This window comes from Sesamum indicum, linkage group LG4 (assembly GCF_026168435.1).
Source record: "Sesamum indicum cultivar Baizhima isolate 11 linkage group LG4, ASM2616843v1, whole genome shotgun sequence".
NCBI lineage: Eukaryota > Viridiplantae > Streptophyta > Magnoliopsida > Lamiales > Pedaliaceae > Sesamum > Sesamum indicum.
The window spans coordinates 8,544,130-8,557,002 of NC_142660.1; the positions used below are offsets into that span (position 1 = coordinate 8,544,130).

Genomic DNA, 12,873 nt, shown 5'->3' on the forward strand with positions numbered 1-12,873 from the left:
ATATGTCATTGGGATTATTTGCACTTTGCCTCCAATCTTCTTCTTTTTTTACATTTTTCCACCCAACCTTTTGATTTTGTTGCAAGTTACATTTTTTGGGAATAATAACATAATATTTCGTTCGCGTGCGTACACGCGTCCAAGGGCAATTTTGAATTCAATAAAATTGTAAAGCTTAAATGCAAACAACCCCAAACATATGGGATCATTAGCACTTTGCCCCCAACTTGTTTACAAAACAAAAAAAAAATAAAAATAAAATAACCCTCCCAACCAAGGCCTTAGACTTTTATTTAATGATCGGGCTAGATTAATTAAATTATATCAAACTCATGTTCTAATGAACTTCAACTATATCTAATTTAATTACAAGCCCAACATTAAAACATCCTTCAATCCAATTAAAGGATCCAAACCTTTTATTATCTCCCTTTCAATTTATAAATTGGACCAAGCCCAATAAAGTTATTCCAATTAATTTTAATGGCTAACTTAAGATTCTAACTAATCTAATTAATTAAATTTGAAGTCATCCATCAAATGGGTTGGTCTAAATAAATAATCTAATCATTTATTCTCTTCAAGAAACAATTTAATCCAATTAAATTAATCCAATTCTTCTGGAATTAATTCCATTCTGTTATAGTGGTAGGATGTGCTTCTTTAGGTTCACCTTCAGCTTAATTTAGGCTTGTGTGATCAACACAATTAAAAAATTAAATTTAATTAATTATTTCTGATTATTCCATAACTAGAAATAGCCCATTCCATTATCATGGTGGTCGTATAGCAACAGTCCATGACACTAGAGACTAGGTGAATAGCACCGTGAACTTTTAGGCTACGAATCTATACGAGTACAGTCCTAGTGTCAATGGTCTCCCGACCTTAGTCTAAGGTAAGAAATTAGGCGCCGATTTTCATCCTTGACTAGACAACTATGCTTGACACGCGAGATGTGTTTACTCTATTGATCCCATCTAGGAAACCTATCATTGATTGATAATTTGCTTTGCAAAGACTTTTAGAGTCTAAACTATCTCAAAATGCATAGGAGATCTCACTGTCACATTCTGATAGGGGACATATCCTTTCTTGGAATCCACCGTCCTCGCTACATACTTCGACTGCCTGGATGAGGTTTATGATGACCATGCCTCACGACACAGTCACCGCTTGCCATATCCAAGATATAATCTTCATATATATGTGACTGCATGATTCCTCAAGTTTGAGGACTAAGGTGGTACTATCAAAATCGGGAATCCCAATCATACCGACCAAACCTTAAGAGGTTTCCATATGGCAATTCCCACAAGTCAATGCAGTCGGTCCACTACCTTGCCAACTAAGTTACTTAAACTGCACAGACAACCTATGTCTCCTGCCGACGAAACACTGCTGCATTACTTAAACCCTTGATGTCCTGTCTCGAAATCCTTGACTTGGAACATTTGACCAACCCTCAGGAATGGGTATCATAGCTGCCAAACCTATGCATAGATAAACTCCATGGGTTTAACCTTTAGGTCTTTGGGCATTTAGTTGTGATATTAAAACTCCCTTCAACAAAAGTGGTAAGCACAACAAAACACACAAAGCCAACTTGATGAATTCTTACCGTATTCATCGGTTCAATATTGTTCGATAAAAATTGGTGAATGACAAACAACTAATTCAATTGACCTTTGGTCACATATTCCAATATAATTCTTATTTAAAGATATCTACATTTACACCTTGTAACATATGACTTGTTTATAGAGATGACCCATGTTTTTTTGATAATTACACGTACACCACAAGAAACGTCAAAAATTATTTATACAAACCATTACTGCTTTTTAAAAAATTACTCATATATTCCCCAAAAATATCAATATTATTGCACAACTATCTCTAGTCTTTGGTTGTTAGGGGTGGTTAATGTAATTATCACTCTAATATGTTATTGGAAAAAGAGAACCACAGGACGGATACAAATGTCTTTTCGCTGTAGTAATAAACATTCAAGAGATTCTCACTAGTATATATTTAATCGTAAGTTGCACTTAGTAGTATTATTTATCTCCGGCATATTATGGTAAAAATCAAAAGTACATGAAAGTATAATCTCAAAATAATTTTCTACTACTAATATTAAAATAAAATTAATTAGTAAGAAGTCAGTCAATGTTAAACTTTTGGAAAGTATTTCTAATTTAATAAGATTGATAATTTTTATTTAAATTTTCATAATATTTATTCTTTCGTATATGTTATTTAAAAAAATATCTTCTAACAAATTATTTGTGTAGACATATGGTTAGTCTATTTTTTTAGTAGGATATATTTGTCATTGTCTAAGTAGTTTAGAGGTATTTGAACTCTAAAATAGTCTTCTTTTAAGAGAATTTTATACTTTTATAACTAATTTTTATTTATTATTATAAAAATCACTTAAGTAAGAGTATGAATGTCGTTTCACAATGGGGAACAAACATATGAAAGATTTACACTTTTATAGATAGTATAGATATATATAGTAGTTTACTTGATTTTGTTGTCAAGTTGCACTTTTTTGTGATTTTTTCATTGGGTTGTTGAAGTCAATTTCTCTGTCTTTTTTATTTTTAGTTTGTGTAATATTCTGGTGATTTTGTAAGTCTGTTGAAGTTTTTTGTTTGTGAATTGGAGTTTAAAGTTTGTTTTATTCGATTTTGGGTTTTCAGACCTCATATTGCAGAAAGTTCATGATTTTTTTTGTTTGATTTTGTTAAGTAATGTGAAGATGTTTATCTGCAAATTATGTATTGGATTTTTCTCCATTTTTTGGATTTTTTTCCAACTTTTTTTATTTATTTTGATTTTATTAAAAAGTTGGGGGATAAAGTACAAATGGTTCCATACGTTGGGGGTTGATTGCATTTAACCTTATAATTTTATGAAATCCAAAATCGTCCTTAGACATGTGTACACATACAGACTAAATATTTTGTCATTATTTCTTAAAAAGTTACCAAATACAATAAAATTAAAAGATTGAGTGAAAAAGATTGTTCCATCTTATTTATTTTTGTTTTTCATAACTTTTAAACAAAATGTTTTCTGTTTTTTTTTTTTTTTTTTATTTGGTGTTAATGTGTGACATTTCTGTTACAAATGCTGCTTTGTGAATTTATAATAAAATAATAAAAATGGAAATGAAGAATGAATTAGAATACGGATCCTCTCCTCCTCCAGCCCTACCTCTTTCACGCTGGAGATTTAGACCGCTGGTCAGCACAGGGAATTACTCTTCTGCTCTCCCATCCGTCGTTAATTGTGCTTCGGATGCACCTACCAGACTCAAGTATTTTTTACCTAATTTCTGTCAGAGATTAATATAAGATATATAGTAGAACTTTTCAAAGCTAGGTTTCAATTTTTCTAGCAATGTGCAAAGATGACTCGGCAAATGACAGCCTCTGCTATCAACAAATCCAAAACTCTGGACAACAAATATGTAAGCATTGGTATAATGTCTTTAAAGCGTAATATATTGCCTTTATCTAAAGCTTTTGTTGAATTTTTATAGAGCTCTATTGACATTTCAGATGCTTGGGGATGAAATTGGGAAAGGGGCATATGGAAGAGTGTACAAGGGTTTGGATTTGGAGAATGGAGACTTTGTTGCAATTAAGCAAGTCTCCCTGGAGAATATTGCTCAAGAGGATCTCAACATTATCATGGTACGAATTTTCCTTTTTAAACCACCCAAATATTTTCTATGAAACCTTTTCTTTTCAAAAGTATAATGGCATTTGTTTTAATTTGTTTGCTATTGTATGGTCGGGCTTTTTTTGTATAAATTTGGACTCACGTTTTGTTGTTTTTTCCTTTTCGGGTACTCCTTCAATCGTTTGTGTTGTGAATTTTGGTAGCAAGAGATTGATTTGCTCAAGGTAAATTTTTGTTGTTATATCTTCTCGAACTATAATTACTTTGTGAACTTTCGTTAGTTGCATGTCTTGAGATCTTGTAGCCGTTCATATCTGCATGGAGGTCTGCACTGTATTCGTACTATTTCATACTATTACTAAGTAATGTTAGTTGGCATGCGCCTCAAAATGTTTGTCCTCTCAATGAGAGCTTTTTGATGTTCAGGATTTTGTGCGTGCAAAAGTTAATAATCTCTTTGACGGACTCTTTCTCATTTTGTGAAGTTTCAATGGTGGACTCTACTACGTTCTTTTAACATTGCTTTTAGTCTTTTTATGCTGCAAACTTTCAAGAACGAAACGTACCATACTGACATAGTTTCCGCTTAGTATCTCATTGATGCATACCCATTCTTTGTAGAATCTGAACCATAAGAATATTGTGAAATATCTTGGATCATTGAAGACAAGGACTCATCTTCACATAATACTAGAGTGAGTCACTTCTTTATTACTTTCTCAACTTGTCAAAATCATAAAGCTTTTAGTAACATATATTTATTTCGTTGAAGGTATGTGGAGAATGGTTCACTTGCTAACATTGTTAAGCCAAATAAATTTGGGCCTTTTCCAGAGTCATTGGTGGCTGTTTATATAGCCCAGGTTCTAGAATTCATATCATACTTCATGAGTTCATTTATGTTTATTTATTGTAGTTTCAATTTTCAAATACTATAATATATTGTGATCAGGTATTGGAAGGTTTGGTATATCTACATGAACAAGGTGTAATTCATCGTGATATCAAGGGAGCTAATATTTTGACAACAAAAGAGGTGTACTTTCTAATTTGTTTAAGTTATCTTCCGTGTTGTTGCTTGATTATATTCATGTTATTTTGTCATAGTAATCCTCCTTTTCTTTGTTAATATTAACATGGTCCAAAATATTAATACGAGATTGTGTTGCATTTAATTTGAAATAATGTATTTGGGTTTGAGTTTAAGCTTGTTGTCCATTTGTTTTCTTAATCTGGGTTTTATGCTTATGTACAGCCAAGTACTTTTTCATGATTATGTTGGGCAAAAGGAATTCACTCTTGCTGAAGAGGGTAGTTCCTCAATCTAATTTATACTTCCAGGGTCTTGTGAAACTTGCAGATTTTGGGGTTGCGACAAAACTAACTGAAGCAGATGTTAATACACATTCAGTTGTTGGAACACCATACTGGATGGCCCCTGAGGTACATCTTCACTCATTTTTCGAGTCTCAAATTAACTTTCGTTTAATGAAGTCAAAATTCTAATTTTGCTTCATCTATGATCCTTTTACGAAGTTTGGAAACACCTCAAGGCTATTAATTCATTAGTAGATTTGCAACAGATCTATGGAGGTATCTACCTTATTTGAAATTGCAAATATGGTCGACTGCAAAATATGTGGTTAAATATAAAACTTAGAATAGATAATATGGCTATGATTCTTTACTAGAATTCAGCAGGGTTAGGTTATGGGTTAATAACTATGCATATTGACTGTTAGTCTCTGGTGCATCCTTTTTAGTAATAAGTCTAGCTGATAGAAATATGATTCACTGGGTTTTTGCTTTGGTCAATTTATTATAGATATTCAGTTCATGTGACAAATACATGTTTATATCATTACACTTGATAGTTGAGTTAAATTTTATTTTTCCTTCTCTCTTTCCCTAGCTACCATCTCTTGTAACTTGTTTTTTCTTTGATTCTTTGATTTTTTATTTTATCCTTCTTGTTGGAATGGGGTCAGAGCTGTGACTCGGCAAGAGAAGAACATTTTGTCCTAAAAAATTAAGAGTACATGTTACATCAATGAGAAAAAATGATATGAAATATTGTTTGAAAAGATGCAAAAAATATTTCAAATGATTCTTTAGATGTGAGATAAAAATGTATGATAATTGATATGATGTATATTACATGATAGATAAGAGATGAACTCTAATGATTATAGTTAATGTGATATGTTTTCTCATAGTAGTGAAATGCATTTGAGATGTATTTTGAAAAAAAAAAATCTTGCAAACAAACATCCATGAGAATGAGAAAGATCTTATGAGATGAGATGGGATAAGAATATTCCCAAATGTAAGCAAAGTATACGATTATCTCTAATAAAATCTAAAGAACTGTGCATATGACAGGCTGTGTGAAAATTATAATAGCATAAAGCTAAGGGTTGATCAAACACTTTGAATGTCATGAATTAGAAAATGTACCTTTTGCAGCTCTAATGACTGTTAATACTCATCAAGATCCCATTACTTATTTAATTGTGTAATTTCAAAGGTATGCATTTACAAAGATTTCCTATGGAACTTATTCATATGTTATTCATGCTTAAAATTAGTCATGCAACTTTTCATCAAAAGCTAGTATTACCTTTTTTCTTATTTTTTTATTGCTTATTTCCATATTTAAAACGAATGTTTTGGGTTATTAGAGATATGTTAGCTTAGTAAGTACAATTGCGTGTATTGGACTAGTAAGTTATACAGTTGTATACTTTTCACAATTTACTCTAGTTGCATGATTGATATGTTGCTTGCATAAGGTACATCTGATACCTTTTCTTTATCTACTAATTTTAGGTCATTGAAATGTCGGGAGTTTGTGCAGCATCTGACATTTGGAGTGTCGGTTGCACTGTGATAGAACTTCTGACATGTGTACCTCCATACTATGATTTGCAGCCCATGCCTGCGCTCTTTAGAATTGTACAGGTAGAAATAAGGTCTACTTTATCTATTATCAGATTCTTTTCAGTTCTGCAACTGGTGAACATTCACATATATCACATTTCTTTACAGTTGTGAGCTCTTTTTCCTTTTTTGTGTTAAAGTTACCTTTTTTGCCTCCTGCCATTAGCATTATCTATGGTGATACTTGAAGTGGACGAATTAAATATGAAGAATATGAAGAAAAATATCTAAAATTGTAGCAAAAACTGGGCAAGTATATCGAGTTGGTTAGTCATAGTGTTATTTTAAGGTTAGTAATTTGTTTCTTTCTTATCCAGGATGAGCATCCACCAATTCCCAATAGTCTATCTCCGGGTATCACTGATTTCCTCCGCCAGTGCTTTAAGAAGGTCAGTTGAAAATTATGTTGATTTATTTATATTTTTTGTTTTTTCTACTTCTCTTGTCTTTTGATCCTTTTGTTTAAAACTAGGAAGTATCACGTGGAAATAGAAACATATTTTAGAGGTGAATATTTTACTTATTAGTTTATATTTCTATCATGGAATCATTAGTATGCAGATATTTTGAAAAAAATGATAATAAGTGTTTTACTTGATGAGAAAACCATCTAAATTGTTATTTGTCACTCAATTCTAAATTTAATTGATATTACTAAATAAAATATTATTCCTTAAAGTTGATTTTTAATATTTGGTATTTATTAATTATTAGGTTGTTTGAATTTTTTATGAGAAAATTCAATTTAATAAAATGATCATTTTTTGTTCGTAGGTTTTTTATGTCTATTTGCTACTTTTAAAATTTTATTTTATGTTTGTTATATTATTTATGTGAATGTTATATTTTTTTTTTGCTACCATTGTTTTTAAGTTTATTGATGTAAAATGATTTTAAACTAATCAGTTATTAACTATATTATTGCAATGTTCTATAACTATGCTAATTATATTTTACTATCAATTATTAAATTTGATCAAAATATTCTTTACATTCTTCATTAACTTCTAAATTTGAAATATTATTGCATAAAATGTTATTATTTGGAATTTTTAACTTCATAATTTTTAGTGTGATTTCTTGATCTATTAATTTATATAAATTTAATTGGTCTTGCCTATTTCTTAATAACAATATTTTATTTATGTGCATATAGGATTATCTAATATTGAAAAATTAAATAATATAAGATTCACTTGATAATTAAATTTTCATACGCAAGTTCAACTTAATAGAAATTAGTGCTTTTATTTGCCAATAATTTTTATTCATTTTAAAATGGGATTTAATACATTATTGTTTTATATATTATTTCAATGCTATTCATTTTAAATTTACTGTGCCCTAATAAATTAATATTTTAAGGTATTAAAGAATATCTTCTTGCAAATTAATCGCATAGAAATATTACTTGGCTATTTATTTTTTCTAGTTGGCTATATTTATCATTGTCTAAGTTTATAGGTATTAGGACTCTTAAATAGTCTTCTTTTGATAGAACTTTGTTCTTTTAACTAATTTTAATTTATTATTGAAAAGATTACTTAAGTATGGGTATAAATGTCTTTTACTTTATATATTATTTCGATGCTATTTTAAATTTATCTATGCCCTAGTTAGTTAATATTTTTAAAGTATATAAAAATATTTTTGAACAAATTAATCGCGTATAAATATTATTTGTCTATTTATTATTTTTTAGTGGATATACTTATCGTTGTCCAAGTAGTTTAGATGTATTAGGACTCAAAATAAGTCTTCTTTTGATAGGATATCATTCTTTTATAACTATTTTTGATTTATTATTAAAATGATTACTTAATTAATGGTATGGATGTCTTTTCCCTATGGAAATAAACAAATGAGAGATTCTTACTTTTATATATATATATATATATTATAGATTATAGATAGATTTAAATTTTCCAATAAATTAATCACTCAAAATGTGCAATATTTGGGTTTTACCCAATGTGAGAGACATGATGTAAGGTGCACTCCTAAATTTAGGCTGCTATTGTTTTTTTCTTTTTGACTTTTAGTTGGACATTTCAGGATGCTAGACAGAGGCCTGATGCTAAAACACTATTATCGCATCCATGGATTCTAAATTCAAGACGTGCACTACAGACATCCTTACGTCATAGTGGAACTCTAAGGTATATCCTTGCCGTTTCTCTCAATGTTACTGACTCACTTAGCAGTTGGCTTTCAATTATAAAGCATTCATACCATGTCACCAATGTCAGATATGAAGGAAATACACAATCTATTGTTAACAAATACAAGGATGGTTTGCTCTTCTTTCGTGAGACACAAGCAACTCATCTAATTTACCTTTTTTTTTTTTATGTTTTTTGACATTTATTCACCGAGACACACAAGGCAAAATATATTTGTATACACAAAATGTATTCTGTTTGTTGTTTATCCCTTTGCTAGTACATACGTAGAAGATGCCTAAATTATATATGTTAATTATTATCATTAGTTTTTCACCTCATGAACATAAAGCAATTGATTGTATTTTCACATACTTTTAAATACTTGGTTTGCAACATTAGGTAATAGAAATTTAAGAATTTACCTTTTTGTATATGTTTAGTGCTGAATTGTTGAGTTGCAATTCTGGTGCATTCTAGGAAATGGTCACTTAGTTTCTTTCTTAATTTTATAAAAATCAAAATTAAGCACTAAACTTTAATGAACATTTTGTTTTTGATACAACATCAAAGTTTATTTATCTATTTCAATTATTATTTTCTTTTGTTGTTGTGCGATTCCGCGTGCATGTAAGCTTGTCAGTTGGTAAGGCATAGGTTCTAAATCCTAGTTAGTCACACCAACTTGGAATCACTACCCCGCTTCTACTCCTTGAAAATATTATTACCTTATTGATGCTCATTGCTCTCTCTAGGAGGTTCCTCCTATTTCCAAGATCGCTGACATGTCTGGTATCATATAGGCTTAGTCAAACTTCCATAGTATAGTAGTTCCCCACAATTATAATTTTATCTCGACTTTAATGTTGTCATATCTTCAATCGCCAATCTTGATCATGTTTACGCTATGAAAAACTAAATAGAGTACTTTTATGCCTTTTTTGATTAAGTGAAATGAAGAATGTCATGTATCTTGTTTACCTGCTTAAGCCAAAGCCAGAAACATGTCAAAGATGCTTCTTCCAGAGCATTGCAATTTGGTAAAATTTCTGGATAATAATAACTCCAATAATTTTATTCCAAATCTACACTTTCATTATCAACATAATACTATTTTATATTATTATGCTTAAGTATTTGAATATATTCTATCTCATGATTTCTCCTTATTGGCCATAATTTGACAATCTTCATAATGTACTTATTGTTATTACTATTATTCATCGTAAAACCTAAAAAAGATAGCTTCTTTTTATGGCCATAATATTAGAATCTTCCTGGATTCTTGGTATGTTGCATTTACTCTCAAGCTTCTAATGCTTACAAGACAGGATGTACTTTCGTCCTACTCTCAAATGATATATCTAGGACCAAGGATATTCTTTTAGTAATTGGACATCTATCCACGTGATTTGATAGCATCATTATCTTACTTATGCATCATGTAACTATTTCTCTGTGGTCCAAGTTAAGAAATATGTTCCTTTTTCTTTCTTTCTTTTTTGTGAGTTGTTGGTAACTAAGAAATGTATGGAACCTCTTAACCATGTTTCGCATTTGATTATCTTCATAAGAGTTATTGATCAATCTTTGTATCTAGATGAAGCAACGTTTAACCATACTAAACTTGTGCAATTTTTGCAGAAATATTGATGAAGCTGGACCTGGGGATGCTGAATCAAGTAGATCCACACAAGGGCACAGCGGTGATACCACCAATGTTGCGAAAGTAATTATTATCTGAAATTTTCATGTTATGTAACATGCTTTTCCACTATACCTTGAATATATCATCTTCTTTACTTGGTCTTCAATTGAGGTGATGTTTTACCAACTTTTGTTATTTTGGACCCTTTTATTGGTTTTAGGAATCTGAAACAGAGCCATTATCATCAGAGGTTGTAGAGATTAGCAAGACTTTTGAGGATGATGTTCCTAATGCTAATGCTACTGAGGGAAGGGCACATAACCTTGAGGAGAATGTAGGTCGAGATCAACCTCCAACATCCAGTATCAATGCAAATTCACGCATGCGGACTAGCTCAAATAGAGTGGTAAACAATCATGAGTCAACAAGTTATGATTTGGTGGACAACAAGGCATCCACTGTCGGTCATGGAGCCGAAGTGCTAACAAATAGTGTATTGGGTCCCACTGAATCAAAAAAGGCAAATGACATGACTGGAGAATTTGAAAGAAAAAGAAACCCAGCTCCTGCTGAACATGGCACACTTGATTTCAACCGTAAGGGCCAAGATCATAGCCCTCAAAAGGTAAGTTTCGTCAGTTTATATTTGTCTTGATTTGTTTATATATATTATGTTATTATTGATTGTTACATGAGATGTAGGATGTTTATATAATAATAGTTACAGCTCTTTCTATTAACTATCAATTACCACCAAGTACACAAACTTCTGTTTAGAAAACTGATAATGACAATGCATGGTAGTAGACTAACGGAATAATATGTTTTCAGGAGTACTTTGAACAATGTACTAGGGATTACCAAACTAGGTTGTGAAACTAGTCCATTTGAATGTTTGTTTTCTATTTGAAAATTTATAAGACAGTATCTGATTTCTCATGATAAATTTTTTATCTGTGTTATCAAATTGACATAGTTCATTGTTTGGATTTCATGCCCTAGCTTCACTCCTGTTAAATCAATTCATGTGCCCCCAATTTGGTTTTCATTTCTTCTTCAATCATCGAAATTTGTAAATCCTACCTAAATATTTGTTTTACATAATCCTAAATATTTAGTAGTAAGCCAATGTGTGACATACGGTAAAGAAATTTATTTCTTTCTCTTGTCACTCTCTTTAGTTATACTTTTCCATGAGCCGAGAAGAATAGAGTATATTAAGGCCAGTAGGGGGTTATTGTTATATTGGCATCTTATTTTTATTTATTTTTCAATTAGCCAATATGAATCTGCTATTATATTTCCTTGTTTGCTTGCTTATGCAGGTTGTGAAGGCCTCAATCAATTCAAGAGGAAATGAACTCAGTAAATTTAGTGATCCTCCAAATGATGCTTCTTTGGATGACTTATTCCCTCCATTAGAGAATCTTGAGGGTCGGATAGATGAAGCCTCTACGTCAACATCCTCACATGTAAATCAAGGCAACACGGACCTTGATAGTGGAAGCAATGATCTGGCTACAAAGTTGAGGGCTACAATTGCTCAAAAGCAAATGCAGAATGACACAACAGAGGCAAATGGTGGTGATATAATTCGTCTAATGATGGGCGTTCTGAAAGAAGAAGTGATTGATATTGATAATTTGGTATGGATGCATAATGAATTCCGTTGCTTACTTTCTTGGGTACGACCTTCAACTTTTGTTGTCTATTGTGCTTCTTATCAGGGATTTGAAGATAAATTACCAACAGAAAATCGCTTTCACATTCAGGTACTTGTGTGTCTAAACGTATTCCTTTAATTTCATTATATGTAGATTTCCTTTCCTTCCAATAGTCAGGTAATGATGTGACAAACTTACAATACATTTTTTGAAAGTTACGTATAGGCTCCAAAATGCTATGTGGTGGAAATAAATATTCATAACTTAATAATTGGCCATTAATACATGCATCTCATTGCTACAACTTTGCGGATCTCATTTCCAGAAATAGATTTCCAATTGAATTAGATCAGAATTAATACCTAATTAATTGCACTATATCTGATGGACATGAATTGAATGTTTTCGAAGACTATCCCTTTCTTGCAAGGAAACCTCCTCCGTTTCTTGAAAAAATTGAAATGAGCCATTTTGTTTCTTGAATCATGGTAAGACCACATGCACCCTCCCTCGAGAGCAAGTTTCAAGATGAAATTATCCTTCAAGATTATGCTATTATTGATGAAGGTTATGAAAGAATCAATTATTGACTGTAAGGATTTTGGAGAAAGAATGAAAAGAGGAGGCAAGAAACTATTTGTTGGGGAGAAAAATTAGAGAGAGTCTTGTGTGCTTAAGACCGAATTTTGACTCTCAAGTGCTAAAGTGTTGGTCATGCTCCCTCTTAAATAGTCCTCTCTTCAATTGGCTTGTTGGCTTG

General features: G+C 31.1%; 1 protein-coding gene across 8 annotated transcripts in view; it reads left to right on the plus strand.

Moving 5' to 3' along the window:
* The first annotated feature begins 3,182 nt into the window (after positions 1-3,182).
* LOC105159807 (MAP3K epsilon protein kinase 1) overlaps positions 3,183-12,873 on the plus strand; it is a 42,396-nt gene continuing 32,705 nt past the window's right edge. For 4 of the 8 annotated variants that reach the window (XR_016065168.1, XR_016065167.1, XM_088879572.1 and 1 more), the window contains exons 1-14: positions 3,183-3,484; positions 3,576-3,710; positions 3,903-3,923; positions 4,321-4,394; positions 4,472-4,562; positions 4,652-4,735; positions 5,041-5,142; positions 6,529-6,660; positions 6,957-7,028; positions 8,695-8,798; positions 10,446-10,530; positions 10,670-11,074; positions 11,775-12,095; positions 12,177-12,221. Coding sequence is in view for 6 of the 8 variants with exons in the window: in XM_088879572.1 (XP_088735698.1) it covers positions 3,425-3,484; positions 3,576-3,710; positions 3,903-3,923; positions 4,321-4,394; positions 4,472-4,562; positions 4,652-4,735; positions 5,041-5,142; positions 6,529-6,660; positions 6,957-7,028; positions 8,695-8,798; positions 10,446-10,530; positions 10,670-11,074; positions 11,775-12,095; positions 12,177-12,221 (1,731 nt within the window). In the remaining 2 variants the exon portion in view is untranslated. Of the gene's footprint in view, positions 3,485-3,575; positions 3,711-3,902; positions 3,924-4,320; positions 4,395-4,471; positions 4,563-4,651; positions 4,736-5,040; positions 5,143-6,528; positions 6,661-6,956; positions 7,029-8,694; positions 8,799-10,445; positions 10,531-10,669; positions 11,075-11,774; positions 12,096-12,176; positions 12,222-12,873 lie in introns of those variants that run through there. The other 4 variants (XM_088879570.1, XM_088879575.1, XM_088879571.1 and 1 more) reach the window with 4 other exon arrangements.